The sequence below is a fragment of the Girardinichthys multiradiatus genome, chromosome 6, assembly GCF_021462225.1.
Source record: "Girardinichthys multiradiatus isolate DD_20200921_A chromosome 6, DD_fGirMul_XY1, whole genome shotgun sequence".
Classification (NCBI taxonomy): domain Eukaryota; kingdom Metazoa; phylum Chordata; class Actinopteri; order Cyprinodontiformes; family Goodeidae; genus Girardinichthys; species Girardinichthys multiradiatus.
The window spans coordinates 19010726-19024100 of record NC_061799.1 but is presented as its reverse complement, the minus strand read 5'-3'; the positions used below and the strand labels follow the sequence as shown (position 1 = coordinate 19024100).

Sequence of the window (13375 nt, the reverse complement as noted above, 5' to 3'; positions counted from 1 at the left end):
TTTGATGATCCCTGCCCTTTCAATGAAAACCAGAAAACTATTGAGCTATTCTGCTTCTCACCTCGTAGCAAAGCAGCAGCCAGTGTAATGCATAGCAGCATAGGCAGACAATATACACTTAATACAATTGCACCCATGGGAGCAATTCCTTAAACGTTACATTCAACATCCAGCTCCCTCTAGTGGTACAGAAATTGTGTGTTAAAGGCTCAGAATCAGTTTGTTCAGATGATTCCTTCTAAATACAGTTAAGTCTTACTTATGAGGTTGTGTACTTGTGTGTATATAACTATATGCATATATTTCAGTTAGTACATTCAGAACGACAAAGGATGACACAAGCAGTCAATTACATAATGCCATTTAATAGCAGTACTGATTATTATCACCTGCAGCATAGTGACTGCAAAAAAAGACATTACAGGCATCAGTCAAGTGAGAAGGCTCAGCAAGGGCTGAGGTCAGGCCTGCAATCCTAATCTAAATACAGGAAGGAAACAGCTAAACTCTGCGTTCAGCAAAAGTCACATCAGGTAACTTTACATACCTTTTATTCACAGCATTGTCACCGAAAAAAAAGGCCAGCACAGTCCTGTCTAAAAAGAGCGAGGACAGCAGGAACCCCTTCCCTCTCCCCCCCAAAACCCAATACACGATACATTCAGAATGATTATTTACACTATTCACAAATGATTCCCAACAGCTCCTTCAAAAAATAACAATAAAAACAAGGACGTAAGTTTGTGCTTTTCATTATTACCGCACAGGATGTTGACCATGAACAAAAACAGGATGAGCACATTTGATAATCAGTTTGAAGATCCCTCAGCATGGCAGTTTGGTTGGGAAAGAAAGACAATCACTAGACTGCAAAAAAAAAAACCTCACAAATGAGTCACACAGTGTTCCTTCAATGTATTTCAGTCCATTTCAAGAGTTGTATTCAGGAATCATTGTCATAAAAATGTGAGCTGAACACACAGTTCATGTCATGGCCAAGGAGAGCACAGAAACACTGCAACCATTGAGGGCATGACAAGTTGTCCATATTCAATCTCACATATTTACATGTATGGCAAGAAGAGCTAAAGTAGAATTCAGCAAAAAAGAGGGGAGGTGAACAAATGATCCCAACAGTACAAGCCAAAATCTCTTAAAAAAAGAAAACATTCAGCATGTAAGGTCAAAGGCATACATATCACAAGTCTACTGCAATAAGAGAGTTCTTTAAAACCACAGTACATGAGAAAGGTGCACTGCTGACTGAAATGATCTTCATCATGGCACTTAAAGAAATTTTTTTCTCCTAGTTTTTGTTGTTTTTGTTTTTTTTTGCTTCTGTAACATCAGGCATCATTAAGTCTTCCCTTAGCTGGGTTTGGCACAACAATCTTAAAAAGACACACTTGTCACTCTGTGAGATCCATCTTAGAGCCAGTTGATATGAATCTTTTGAATATAAAAACATTAACAACATGAAAAATTTTCCATCTGCAAGCTTTACACCTGCTGCCTATATATATATATATATATATATATATATATATATATATATATATATATATATATATATATATATATATATATATATATATATATATATATATATATATATATATATATATATATGTGTGTGTGTGTGTGTGCGTGTGTTTTGGAGCTACTGTCTTACATTATCTTTTAATCTAAGTCGAAGTTTCATATGTACATATAAAGTATATATTGCTGCCCACAGGCCAGCATTTATTGGTTGATTGACAGACTGGGACTGACGAATCAGGCCTTATAAGTTATGATAAATTTGGATTATAATGAATAACATCAAGTCTCGCCTTTTCGCAAGTCTTGCCAGCACCCCTAACTGTGTGTTGAAAGTCTTAAAATAAATTAATCTTTTATGGCACAAAACGTTTGGAAAAAATACAATTCAAATTTAATTCAGGTACATTTGATTCAGTGGGGGAAAACGTCATGTTAAAAAATAATTGTTTTTAATAAAACAACCAGTGAAACAGTTATTGGTACGTCTGACAAGCACTGAAATACTTCCATTTGACACATTTTTTAAAGTTTTACTTTATCTGATTAGAGTTTCTATAAACGTCTAATTAGTAAGGACTGGGGTGTTCAGGACGCTTGCAAGGGAGGTAAAAATATAGGGATACACTAATATCAAAATGCAGGCCATATCAATATCTGATTTTAATATCACTGTTATGGCCGATGACCAATATTTACCGATATTATATATCATATATCTCACTACCCTTTCAACACCTTAAAAAACCACCACACCATTGACATTGCTTCTCCGCTTCAGTTTAACACCATACAGTCTGCACTGCATCACTGTCACATGCCCAAACAAATACCACATGGTCAACCCCCTCCCTCTCCCTCCAGAAACACATACACGAACAGCAACAAGATGGTAATAAATATCAGCCCAGTTTTAATTACTAAGACTTATAGCTAATTTGATAAATCCTGCCATTTGTGTCTGAGCTGGAAAAACATCATATCTGCCCATTAACATTTAATAGATCAACAAGAGCCCTTTTTCTTTTTTTTTCCATCGAACTTAACCCTCGCACTGCAGTGTAAAATAAAATAAATTATCTTGGACAAAATAATCAGGCGATTATTGGTGCCCAAAAGTGAGAATCTGATCCTAAGGAAAACCTTTGGGGTGAGCTGAAGAGAGCTTATAGGAGGACTCAGGACTCTGTTACAGGAGAAGACAATGTGCTGTCCTATTGGCAAAGTATTAACAACAAGGGTACCAACAACCATGCAACCTCTGAGTTTATTTTTTTACAACTGTGTTTTTCCCCCTACTGAATAAATGCACTCAAATTAAATGTTGAGTTATTCTAACACTTTCATTGTGAAATTATGTTACCACAATAAAAGGTGAATCTATTTTTAGGCATGCCAATAAAAGTGTCCAGCACTGTATCTTCAGTATGCTGTAATTTGAAGCTGCAGAGTGTAGTTCCAAATGTGGACTGCTTCATGGCACAGGACACTATGATAGGCTGAATATACAGTTTCATTTGCTGGCTGGGAACATTTCTATTCCCCCCTGCTGCCTCTGAGTTAAGCCAGGGGTTTCGATCATTATCACTGTCACTGTTCGCTTTGGACTGTCTCACATCTAAAAGGACCTTTAATCACTGTAGGCCTACAAAGGAAATTTGCCCACTAAAATCAGGCTGGGTTCTATAAATAGCACTAATGCAAGCGTTTTAATGGAGAATAAAACTGAAGTGACAGAAAAGGTCTTCATATATTGCGGTGATCGAGTTTCTTTTTAAATCAACACCTGTTTTTCCCATTTTTCTTCTCGATTCAGGTAAGGTTTTCCACATCAGTTCAATGGTGTTTCACAGCCCCACCAAAAGTCCTTGAGGAATCATTGGTCATTAAAAAGAAAGAGGTGTGGGGCGAAAAAGGGAGTGTGTGTTGGGTGGGGGTGGGTGTGGGGGTCGGACAGCTGAGATGCTGTCATTACACAGAGGGTAGAGTTGGCAGGAATAGTGCTGACACTTCAGTCCTGCACTCTGTTCTCCACAGGCATGAGTTATGGTCCAGCATCCCTGTGAGACGTGTTAGAAGCATTTGGCACACAAGTCATGCTTTCTATAGAATACTTGGGACCCACCTGTACAAGCATGTGTAAGCAAGTGCTGTAGGAAGTGAAGCAAGGTTAAGGATTACAAAAAGGGAATCAGGGAGAGATTTGCTTAGACTCATCTGTTCAGTCAGAACAACTGCCTGTTGATTCACCTTGAGACAGATACTTTAATAGTCTTCAGAGTTTGCAATTTAGTTTCAAGTACCTAGTTGGCAATCAGAGCGTCAGGAAATACACTTAGGAACAGATGACTGGCAGTCTTGGAAATGTCAAAGAGAAGGGACAAAGAATCCAGTCAGTTTGCAGAAGGAAGGCAATCTTTAAATCTCTGTCTTTATCCTCAGTGCTCCCCATTTGGTTTTCTTCCATCTATATCCCCTCTTCTCCCTCATCCCCAGACCTGGAGAGAAAGGCAACTCTGCATTGCAGACACAGCAACAACCTTGGTCCGTCTGACCAATTAATGTGAGCCAGGAAATGAGTGGCAGAGCCAGCACCCAGTTGAAGGCAAGACTCGTTTCGGGGTGAAGAGGTTTGTCTGTGAGAATGAAAGGAGAGAAGGAGCTGGATGACAATGAAATATAGATGTGGGGAAAAGAGGATGGAAAGAGGAGAGAGAGGGATTGACAGAATGAGGAGAAAGGAGAAATCTATGGAAATTTAACGGAGGGCTCCACACAAGTAATGCTTCATTTCCTCCACAGTCACTGGCCTGCCTGAGTCCTATCACTGCAGTTTTTCTTACTCATCAGCTGGCTGAGATCCACCAGCTCCCCCAGCTCTCCCCGCTCCAGAGCCCCTCTCAGCAGAGCCCTGCTTAGGCAAGGTGTGTGTTGCTGGGACATGTATGTTTGACCACCGGGAGGGGGCATTGTTGGTGGTGGCAGAGGGACGGGGACCATCCCATGACTGCTGAGGATGTAACCTTCCGGGGCTGGCCAACGCAAGGGCAGCGGCTCGCTGTACTCAATGGGGGCACTGGGTGCTGAAACCACCCTCCGGCGCTCGGGAGAGTCCTGGGGGGTCATGGGGTAGACATATTCTCCTGCAGACTTCCTGACAGGGGCTCTTGGTGTACCCTTGCCTCCTTTTTCTTGTTTGCTTAAGCAGACATAGTGCTGGCGTGGTGTGTCGTTCCCCCGTCCCTCACCGCCATGTCTCCCCCCTCCACCCTGCTGAAAGAGTCTAGTGGTCAGGTAGACAGATGGGGGCATGCGGCAGGGCGAGCCCAGACCCACAGACCCTCCACCCAGGTATGTCTGGCTAGTATCCCAGCCTCCAGAGTTGGAGTCAGACAGTCGTAGGCCTCTACGTTTCTGCTGCGGCGTGTGTTCAGGAGTGGGAAGGAACCCTGGGTCGAGCTCTCCTGATTTCACCCAGCCGTTGGGCATGACGAACAGGGTCTCCCCACCCTGCGAGCACGAGCGCTCCCCACCTCCCTGCCTCGTGACACTCAGCACAGACCCAGCCATCCCGCCCGAGTTACTCAGCAGACCCCTCTCCCGGCGCTGGATTGAGGACTGGGAGCTGCCGCCGTGGCGACGGTTGGCAGGTTTGTGGGCCATGATCCAGCAAACGGCAAGCCCGGAGAGAGCTGCCCCAATGGTGAAGGCTGAGACTGCAGACGCGACGAGAAGGTTGAGGGATACCAGGCTCTCTGGTTCAATCAGCAAACTCTGCTGCAGAATTCCTGCAGGATTGAGAGGCGTAATTAAGATGGTGACATTTAGTGCAAATGACACCCTCAGGGTCATTATTATTATTACACATACTAATAGCCTGTTATTTCATAAGATTTCAATACCTACAATAACTCTATTAGTGGTTATCATCACGCTGAGCATTATGGGATTATTTTCTGAGAGAATTATGGAGAATCTTCTCTCCAGTTTGTCCTTGAGCCCTCACAAGCTCCATGTTCAGTGAAGCCTGCACTTTTCATCAATACGATCACACCAGCAGACTCTTTTCTTCCTCTTGTCCTCACTCTTTCCTTCATTTCCCTGGCCTGAGAATCTTTCCTCACAGCGTATCATTACCTCAGTGTTTCCACCCAACTCTAATCACTCCCATCTGCAGACACAAGCCTGCCTCTGGCTCGGTGTGTTCTGCGCTTTCTTTGCTCGTCGGTTGAGAGTCCGTCAGGTCTGCTGTCTGGCATCACTTACCTCTTACAGGGCAAATTTCAAGGAATGAAATAAACAAAGGATGCCTATATATACCTTTAGGACAAAGGTGTAAGATCAGAGCTAAGGAATGTGCAACCTAATGTTGTTTTGATGTGTTTTGGAAACTCTTAGCAACTAAACCGAAGCTAAACTTCAAAAAGGGATCTCTGTTGTCCTGCGGCACAGACATCTGAGCCTTTCTATGACACCACGTGACATTATACTAAAGCTATTTCAGGGTTGCTCATCAGCAACCTCCTCTGATCTCCGACTTTGACAAAACAAAATTTACAAATCCAAAGGATGATGCATTAACCCATTACACAGCCTGACTTTGTCTGCACCTTTTTCTAATTAAAATGTGTCACACTGGGAGCATTCCCAGCTCCATATCTATCCGATTCAGGTTATCAAAGACACCAAGACACTGGGTGGAATGGATCCTGACGTGCTGGGATTGGGAATGAATTTGTGTTTTCTTTCCATCTTTTGTTAAAGCCAGAACATTATGTTCAGTCACAAGTAGCAAGTTGCAGTGAAGAATTGAGCCGCTAGGTGGAGCACTTAGTAACTCTAGTATGAGGAGTCAGAAGTATCCATATTGTACTGCTGAAACCTACCATCACAGTCTCCTAGATGGGAGGTAGTGTTTCCATATTCCACATCTTGCTGAAAGGGGATTCTGTAGTCACAGAAAGAATACAGATAAGCATCAGAAAACACAGTGCCCATAATTTACTGTATTTAACTACTTGAGTTCCTGATGGGAAAAAAGATAATGCTTACTACCGAAAACAACTGGAACTTTAATCTACAATAGACAAAGGTGTCCACTGTATGCTGTATGATGTTAATCAAGTACAATGACATCAGGCCGTAGTAAATAAAATCAATACGGCACAAAGTAATAAATTATCCATTGTAATGGGATATGCTGCTGAGTTCATAATTGATCTTCTTTCTCTGCAGGGTCAAAGGCGAGGGTCAATCAGGTTGAGTTTGAATTAGAATGTACAGTTCAAGGTTTTATACAAAAAAAAAAAAAATCAATAAGCAATGCATATAGTTATTACCGTTTCTTGATAACCGAAAACATTAATCATAATTTATTGATAATTACATGTTTTAAATAAGAATTTAATCTACTGAATTACTCACTTGGATCAGTTGTTAAATGGGATTATATTGACTGAATTAAATAAACAACTGGTAAACATTTAAAAATGAAGGAGCTATCAGTAGATATGCCTTTGTTGGTACAGACATAAAAAACGTTTAAATTGAGATGGACTAAAATTGCATTATTTAAATAAAACTGATCTTTTTGGGGAAGCTTATTGTTTGAGTCGCTTAGGTTTTCTTAATCTACAGTATCTCTGTATTTGAGTGGTGTCTGTGTTTTTCTCCCTCAGTGGTTCGGTAATTTGCAATTACATGATCATCCAAACTCAACTGTACAGCACAATTAGAATCATGTTGCACTATAATGTATGCACTTCTGAATGAAGAATGGGATTGAATTATACTGGTTTCATATGAATTTAATATATTAAACTTCATATGAATTGGATATGTTTGTCTTGTAAAGTGCCATTATGTGCTATTTGTTATGATTTGGAAGAATGAACTAGGGTAAATGAAATTACTACAATCAAAAGATAGGTTACATTCTATGCTCAGTTTGTTTAATGTTTCATAGTGATGATCAGAATTCAAATTATATTCATTTCATACATGTATTCCTGTTGTATTGATCACCAGTCCTAAATTATCAAGGAAAGGTTTGATCATTTAATCAGTTCCACCGAATATTTCAAACGTTTTATTTTTTGCATTTTCATGGTCTTAGAAAATGATCACACCTGCATCATCCAGGCCTACAAAAAATAACTCAACGTTCTTCCTACAGACATTGAAGTGAGTCCACCTGCACAAATAGTGAACCATTTGCAGTGTGTTTGAGCTTTGCTCGCCTCACCTTGTCCCTGGTCTCAGAAAGGAGCAGGTACTGCCTCTGGTCCACCCACAGTATGGATCTCTTGAGGCAAGACAGCTCCTGAGTGTTCACAGAAATAAAGTGAAAATGAATCAGCAAACTTTGGATGCTTAACAATTAAGAAACGTGTACTAAATGGACATCCATCCATTCATTGTCTATACCTGCTTGCCCTTACGTAGCCGCAGGGAGGCTGCTGCCTATCTCCAGTGGTCATTGGGTGAGAAGCAGGGTACACCCTGGACAAGCTACCAGTCCATCATGGGACAAACAACCACAGCCACACACACACTAACTTGTAAGGACAATTTAAATGTATCAGTTAACCTAACAGTCATGTTTTTGGACTGCGGAGCAAGTCAGAGTACCCAGAGAGAACCCATGCATGCACAGGGAGAACATGCAAACTGCAAGCAGAAAGACCCCCAGCTGGGGAAGAACCAAGGACCTTCTTGCTGCAAGGTATCAGTGCTAGCAACTGTGCCAATGCTCAGCCCTGAAGGCTATTTGAAACTAACAGTATACTCAACAGTATATTAATGTGATATATGTTCACTTTGGGAGGTGCTCTACTTTCACCAATAAATTCCTTCTTTATATTTCATACTCAACCATCATCCTACTAAAGCATCTAGCTTCGAGTCAAATATTATTTCTTGAGAAAAACTAATACTCTCAGAATAAAAAATAAACCAAACAACCTAGCTTTGACAAACACACATGGCTTCCCTCATTTGCTGACATAAACAAAAACAGAAATGCAAAGGTTTTATAGGGATGATTACAGCAATGAGAGCAAAAAATCTGAGATAAAACAAATTTGGCCAGCAGAGACTATCTTGGTCAGTTTCTGTTCCTGCATTTAAACCAAACTGACTAAGAAACTACACAAAAACACTCAAGTGTATTCGTTTTACTCACTTCATGCAGCGAGAATGCAGGTGGCAGCGCGATGTGGGCAATCGGACCAGACAGGAGGGGAAGGCCAGCAGCAGAGTGTGGCTGGTTCGGTCCAATGTCAGGGACAAGAGCTGACGGGCCTGAGGGGAGTCTTCACCACACCTGGAGACAGAAGTGTCAACACTCATGACAGTATATAAGGAGGTGGAGGAGAGCGGTGTCTGTCATTTTTCAGCCTAGAAAACAATCTACAGGTCCTTCTCAAAATATTAGCATATTGTGATAAAGTTCATTATTTTCCATAATGTAATGATGAAAATTTAACATTCATATATTTTAGATTCATTGCACACTAACTGAAATATTTCAAGTCTTTTATTGTCTTAATACGGATGATTTTGGCATACAGCTCATGAAAACCCAAAATTCCTATCTCACAAAATTAGCATATTTCATCCGACCAATAAAAGAAAATTGTTTTTAATACAAAAAACGTCATCCTTCAAATAATCATGTACAGTTATGCACTCAATACTTGGTCGGGAATCCTTTTGCAGAAATGACTGCTTCAATGCGGCGTGGCATGGAGGCAATCAGCCTGTGGCACTGCTGAGGTCTTATGGAGGCCCAGGATGCTTTGATAGCGGCCTTTAGCTCATCCAGAGTGTTGGGTCTTGAGTCTCTCAACGTTCTCTTCACAATATCCCACAGATTCTCTATGGGGTTCAGGTCAGGAGAGTTGGCAGGCCAATTGAGCACAGTGATACCATGGTCAGTAAACCATTTACCAGTGGTTTTGGCACTGTGAGCAGGTGCCAGGTCATGCTGAAAAATGAAATCTTCATCTCCATAAAGCTTTTCAGCAGATGGAAGCATGAAGTGCTCCAAAATCTCCTGATAGCTAGCTGCATTGACCCTGCCCTTGATAAAACACAGTGGACCAACACCAGCAGCTGACACGGCACCCCAGACCATCACTGACTGTGGGTACTTGACACTGGACTTCTGGCATTTTGGCATTTCCTTCTCCCCAGTCTTCCTCCAGACTCTGGCACCTTGATTTCTGAATGACATGCAGAATTTGCTTTCATCCAAAAAAAGTACTTTGGACCACTGAGCAACAGTCCAGTGCTGCTTCTCTGTAGCCCAGGTCAGGCGCTTCTGCCGCTGTTTCTGGTTCAAAAGTGGCTTGACCTGGGGAATGCAGCACCTGTAGCCCATTTCCTGCACACGCCTGTGCACGGTGGCTCTGGATGTTTCTACTCCAGACTCAGTCCACTGCTTCCGCAGGTCCCCCAAGGTCTGGAATCGGCCCTTCTCCACAATCTTCCTCAGGGTCCGGTCACCTCTTCTCGTTGTGCAGCGTTTTCTGCCACACTTTTTCCTTCCCACAGACTTCCCACTGAGGTGCCTTGATACAGCACTCTGGGAACAGCCTATTCGTTCAGAAATGTCTTTCTGTGTCTTACCCTCTTGCTTGAGGGTGTCAATAGTGGCCTTCTGGACAGCAGTCAGGTCGGCAGTCTTACCCATGATTGGGGTTTTGAGTGATGAACCAGGCTGGGAGTTTTAAAGGCCTCAGGAATCTTTTGCAGGTGTTTAGAGTTAACTCGTTGATTCAGATGATTAGGTTCATAGCTCGTTTAGAGACCCTTTTAATGATATGCTAATTTTGTGAGATAGGAATTTTGGGTTTTCATGAGCTGTATGCCAAAATCATCCGTATTTAGACAATAAAATACCTGAAATATTTCAGTTAGTGTGCAATGAATCTAAAATATATGAATGTTAAATTTTCATCATGACATTATGGAAAATAATTAACTTTATCACAATATGCTAATATTTTGAGAAGGACCTGTATATACATAAATTATCTATGCATTCATTAAGCAATACAAAAAAGCTCAATTTAACTCCACAAGGACTTGGGGCTTCCCACTGTCAAATCATAATGTACGATTATGGAGGCAGAAAGAGGAAACAAACTGAGAAATTACTTGACAGGGTCTCCCTGGTGACTCTTTATCTATTTTAACATATTTGTTTACAAGATTCTACATTTTGCATAAAAATAAAACAGTTTATGACAAAACAAAGCAAAGGCATACGCTTGGTTGGAATTTATAGAAGGGAAAACGTGAAATAATCTGTTAAACAGACATTATTGTCAGGGTTTGCTTGTATCTTTGAAGTTTTATTGTGATTGTGTATAGTTTTTCTTCTTTAAGACCTATTCAAAACTATCTCAGTCATACAGTGAAATATGGGCAAACAGCTTAAAAGACTAAAAGGAAAAGGAAAAAACTAAACAAAAGAAGATCGAATGAAGACATTTTCTTCTGCAACAAAAAAGTATGCATACAGTAGTGTGTCACAGAGAATATTTGAAGAAGCCAGCTCAGACATCCTTGAGCCAAAAAGGTAAGAACAAATTAAGGTATATATGATAAAAAAGACACTGTCAACTACCCGGTGTGCAAGAACAACATAGGAAGCTGAAACACAACATAGAACATGACATTTCTAAATCCTTCTGTAACATACAGGTAAAGCAGAGCTCATATGATTCTAAAAGAAAGTATGTTTATTTGAAAGTAAGTTTTTAAGTATGATTTGTGACAACTATAATCATTCTCTTGGTAGCTGTTTGAATATTTTTACAATGCCTTAATTTTCTATAAGGTAGTTAATCTGACCAGAAAGGTTTGACATGCTCTGTTCTGAGTATGCGTTTCACACCAGGAGATACTTGATGGTGCACTGCCTCCAACCTCCATTTGCTGTGTAAATGATATTGAGCTTTTGTGTAAATATTCACTCAATGCAAACATGATCATGGTTTGAAACCGGGGTGTCCAAAGGCGGTCGTGGGCCGGTGTCCTGCATGTTTTGAATGTTTCCCTGCTTTAATACACCGGATTCAATTGATTGCAGCTCAGCAAAAACCTGGTAATCAGCCATCAATGGAAATCAGGAGTGCAGGGAAACATCCAAAACATGCAGGACACCGGCCCTCAAGGTCCAACTTTGGGCACCCCTGCTTTAAAATAGTATTAGCATTAGACATCATGACATGTTTGAGATTGGAATTATTTTAAGATAGTATAAGTAATATATGGTCTTGGACAATTTTGAACTAGCTGTCAGCCTTTGCCCCAGAAACCAACTAATCTAGATTTAAAATAAATGAAGGTGTTAAGTAAGTAATTGTCTGACATAAAACTGAGTGTGTTCATACCAGCACAATCATTTGGTCTGCTTGTTTGGTCTGGACTAAAAGCTGACTTTATTGTTTTCATTTGGTGCAGTTCACTTTAACGTTACAGTTTTTGCAAGTGAACTTTAACTTGCAAACAAAGCCACGAAGGTGACAATTGTTGCTCTCATTAGTTATAAATGACTAGGGCGGGACAGACCACAGACCCGGAAAGCTACCATGGAAGAAATGCTTGCTGCATTTCTGTTCTGCATATTTGTGCAGCCATTAGAGCTGCAAAATCATTGTCAGGGTCAAGAGCAACTCATTCAACACAAGTTTCGCAATGTTCTATTTCTAGTTTTGGAAAGGAATGTGTGCCGTAGGCTGAAAGAGACGATATGGTCTGTGTGCCCTGACCCACAGCATGCTAGCTGCAACGTTGCTAAACAAAAGACGGCGGGGCAGGTATGACTTTAGTACAACATTCACTATTCACAAAGAATAGTGCCTTGTTAAATCAAAAAGGTGTATGTTTCTTGTAGTTAGGTCGGAACGAGGCTGATTCGTATTCACACAGAGTCCCTTTGGAAGCGGGCCGAGACCACCTCAGAAAGCGGGTCTCAGCCCGGTTATTTGGTCCGGACCATGGTTTCCTTGAGTGTATTCACACCTGCACTGAAGTTCCAGACCATATAATTTAGTTGAACGTTTTTCATGTTCTCTTCTTGGTATGTGTTTCACTCAGGAAGATCATTGGTGGTGCACTGCCTCCTATCTTCATTTACAATGTCAAAAAATCCGCTTCATCATAAATAACTGACGAAAGCAAACATAGTGGGAATTTAAAGGTTCATAAAATACTGTTTGCAATAGCTCCAACATTTTAAGGTCGGACTTCTTTAAACATGCTAGAAGTCTTTATTGATCTGGACCCTTTTTGAGCTAGCAGTTAGGTTCAGCTAGTCTAATAATTGAAGATGCTTTCAGACTTGACTAGTTCAAGTAAAATATTAATCACTTATAACCTTTGAATATAACCTCAAAAATCCTAAAACATCCCTTTAAAGCAAGAATGTTTCTGCATTTGCAAATAATTCTATCCATTTCAACAGGGTTCAGGTGTAAAACATCTTGGTTTAACTTCATCACCTCCTAATACTGTAGTGCCTAATCTCTTCACATGGTTGATGCAAGCGGAGCATTTTTGGTCAGAGAAATAGCATTAGTCAGGATGCTGACTAGACACGGGTGTACCGTTGGATTATTGGTTTGTCGCATTAATGATTGATAGGCTTTCAATAGCCTTCACTGCTAGCACCAGGACTTGAATGCATCTAATGGGTCTTGTAACTCTCAGGTCTGAGACTGTTACTCAGAAAAGGTTACACATTTTTGTTCAAATTATGTGTTGTAAGTAATCTGTCATGAATATCATGGTTTTAACTGAATGGGCTTTTACTGTGAGCTGTACT

General features: G+C 40.8%; 1 protein-coding gene across 3 annotated transcripts in view; it reads right to left on the bottom strand.

Annotated features, from left to right (window-relative positions):
* Positions 1-345: 345 nt before the first annotated feature.
* Positions 346-13375, bottom strand: part of LOC124870409 (semaphorin-6B-like) — a 57284-nt gene continuing 44254 nt past the window's right edge. For all 3 annotated transcript variants that reach the window (XM_047369071.1, XM_047369073.1, XM_047369072.1), the window contains exons 14-17: positions 8723-8863; positions 7784-7861; positions 6426-6487; positions 346-5327 (exon numbers count right to left, since the gene is read on the bottom strand). In XM_047369071.1, the coding sequence (XP_047225027.1) occupies positions 4342-5327; positions 6426-6487; positions 7784-7861; positions 8723-8863 (1267 nt within the window). In that variant the 3' untranslated portion in view covers positions 346-4341. The remainder of the gene's footprint in view (positions 5328-6425; positions 6488-7783; positions 7862-8722; positions 8864-13375) is intronic.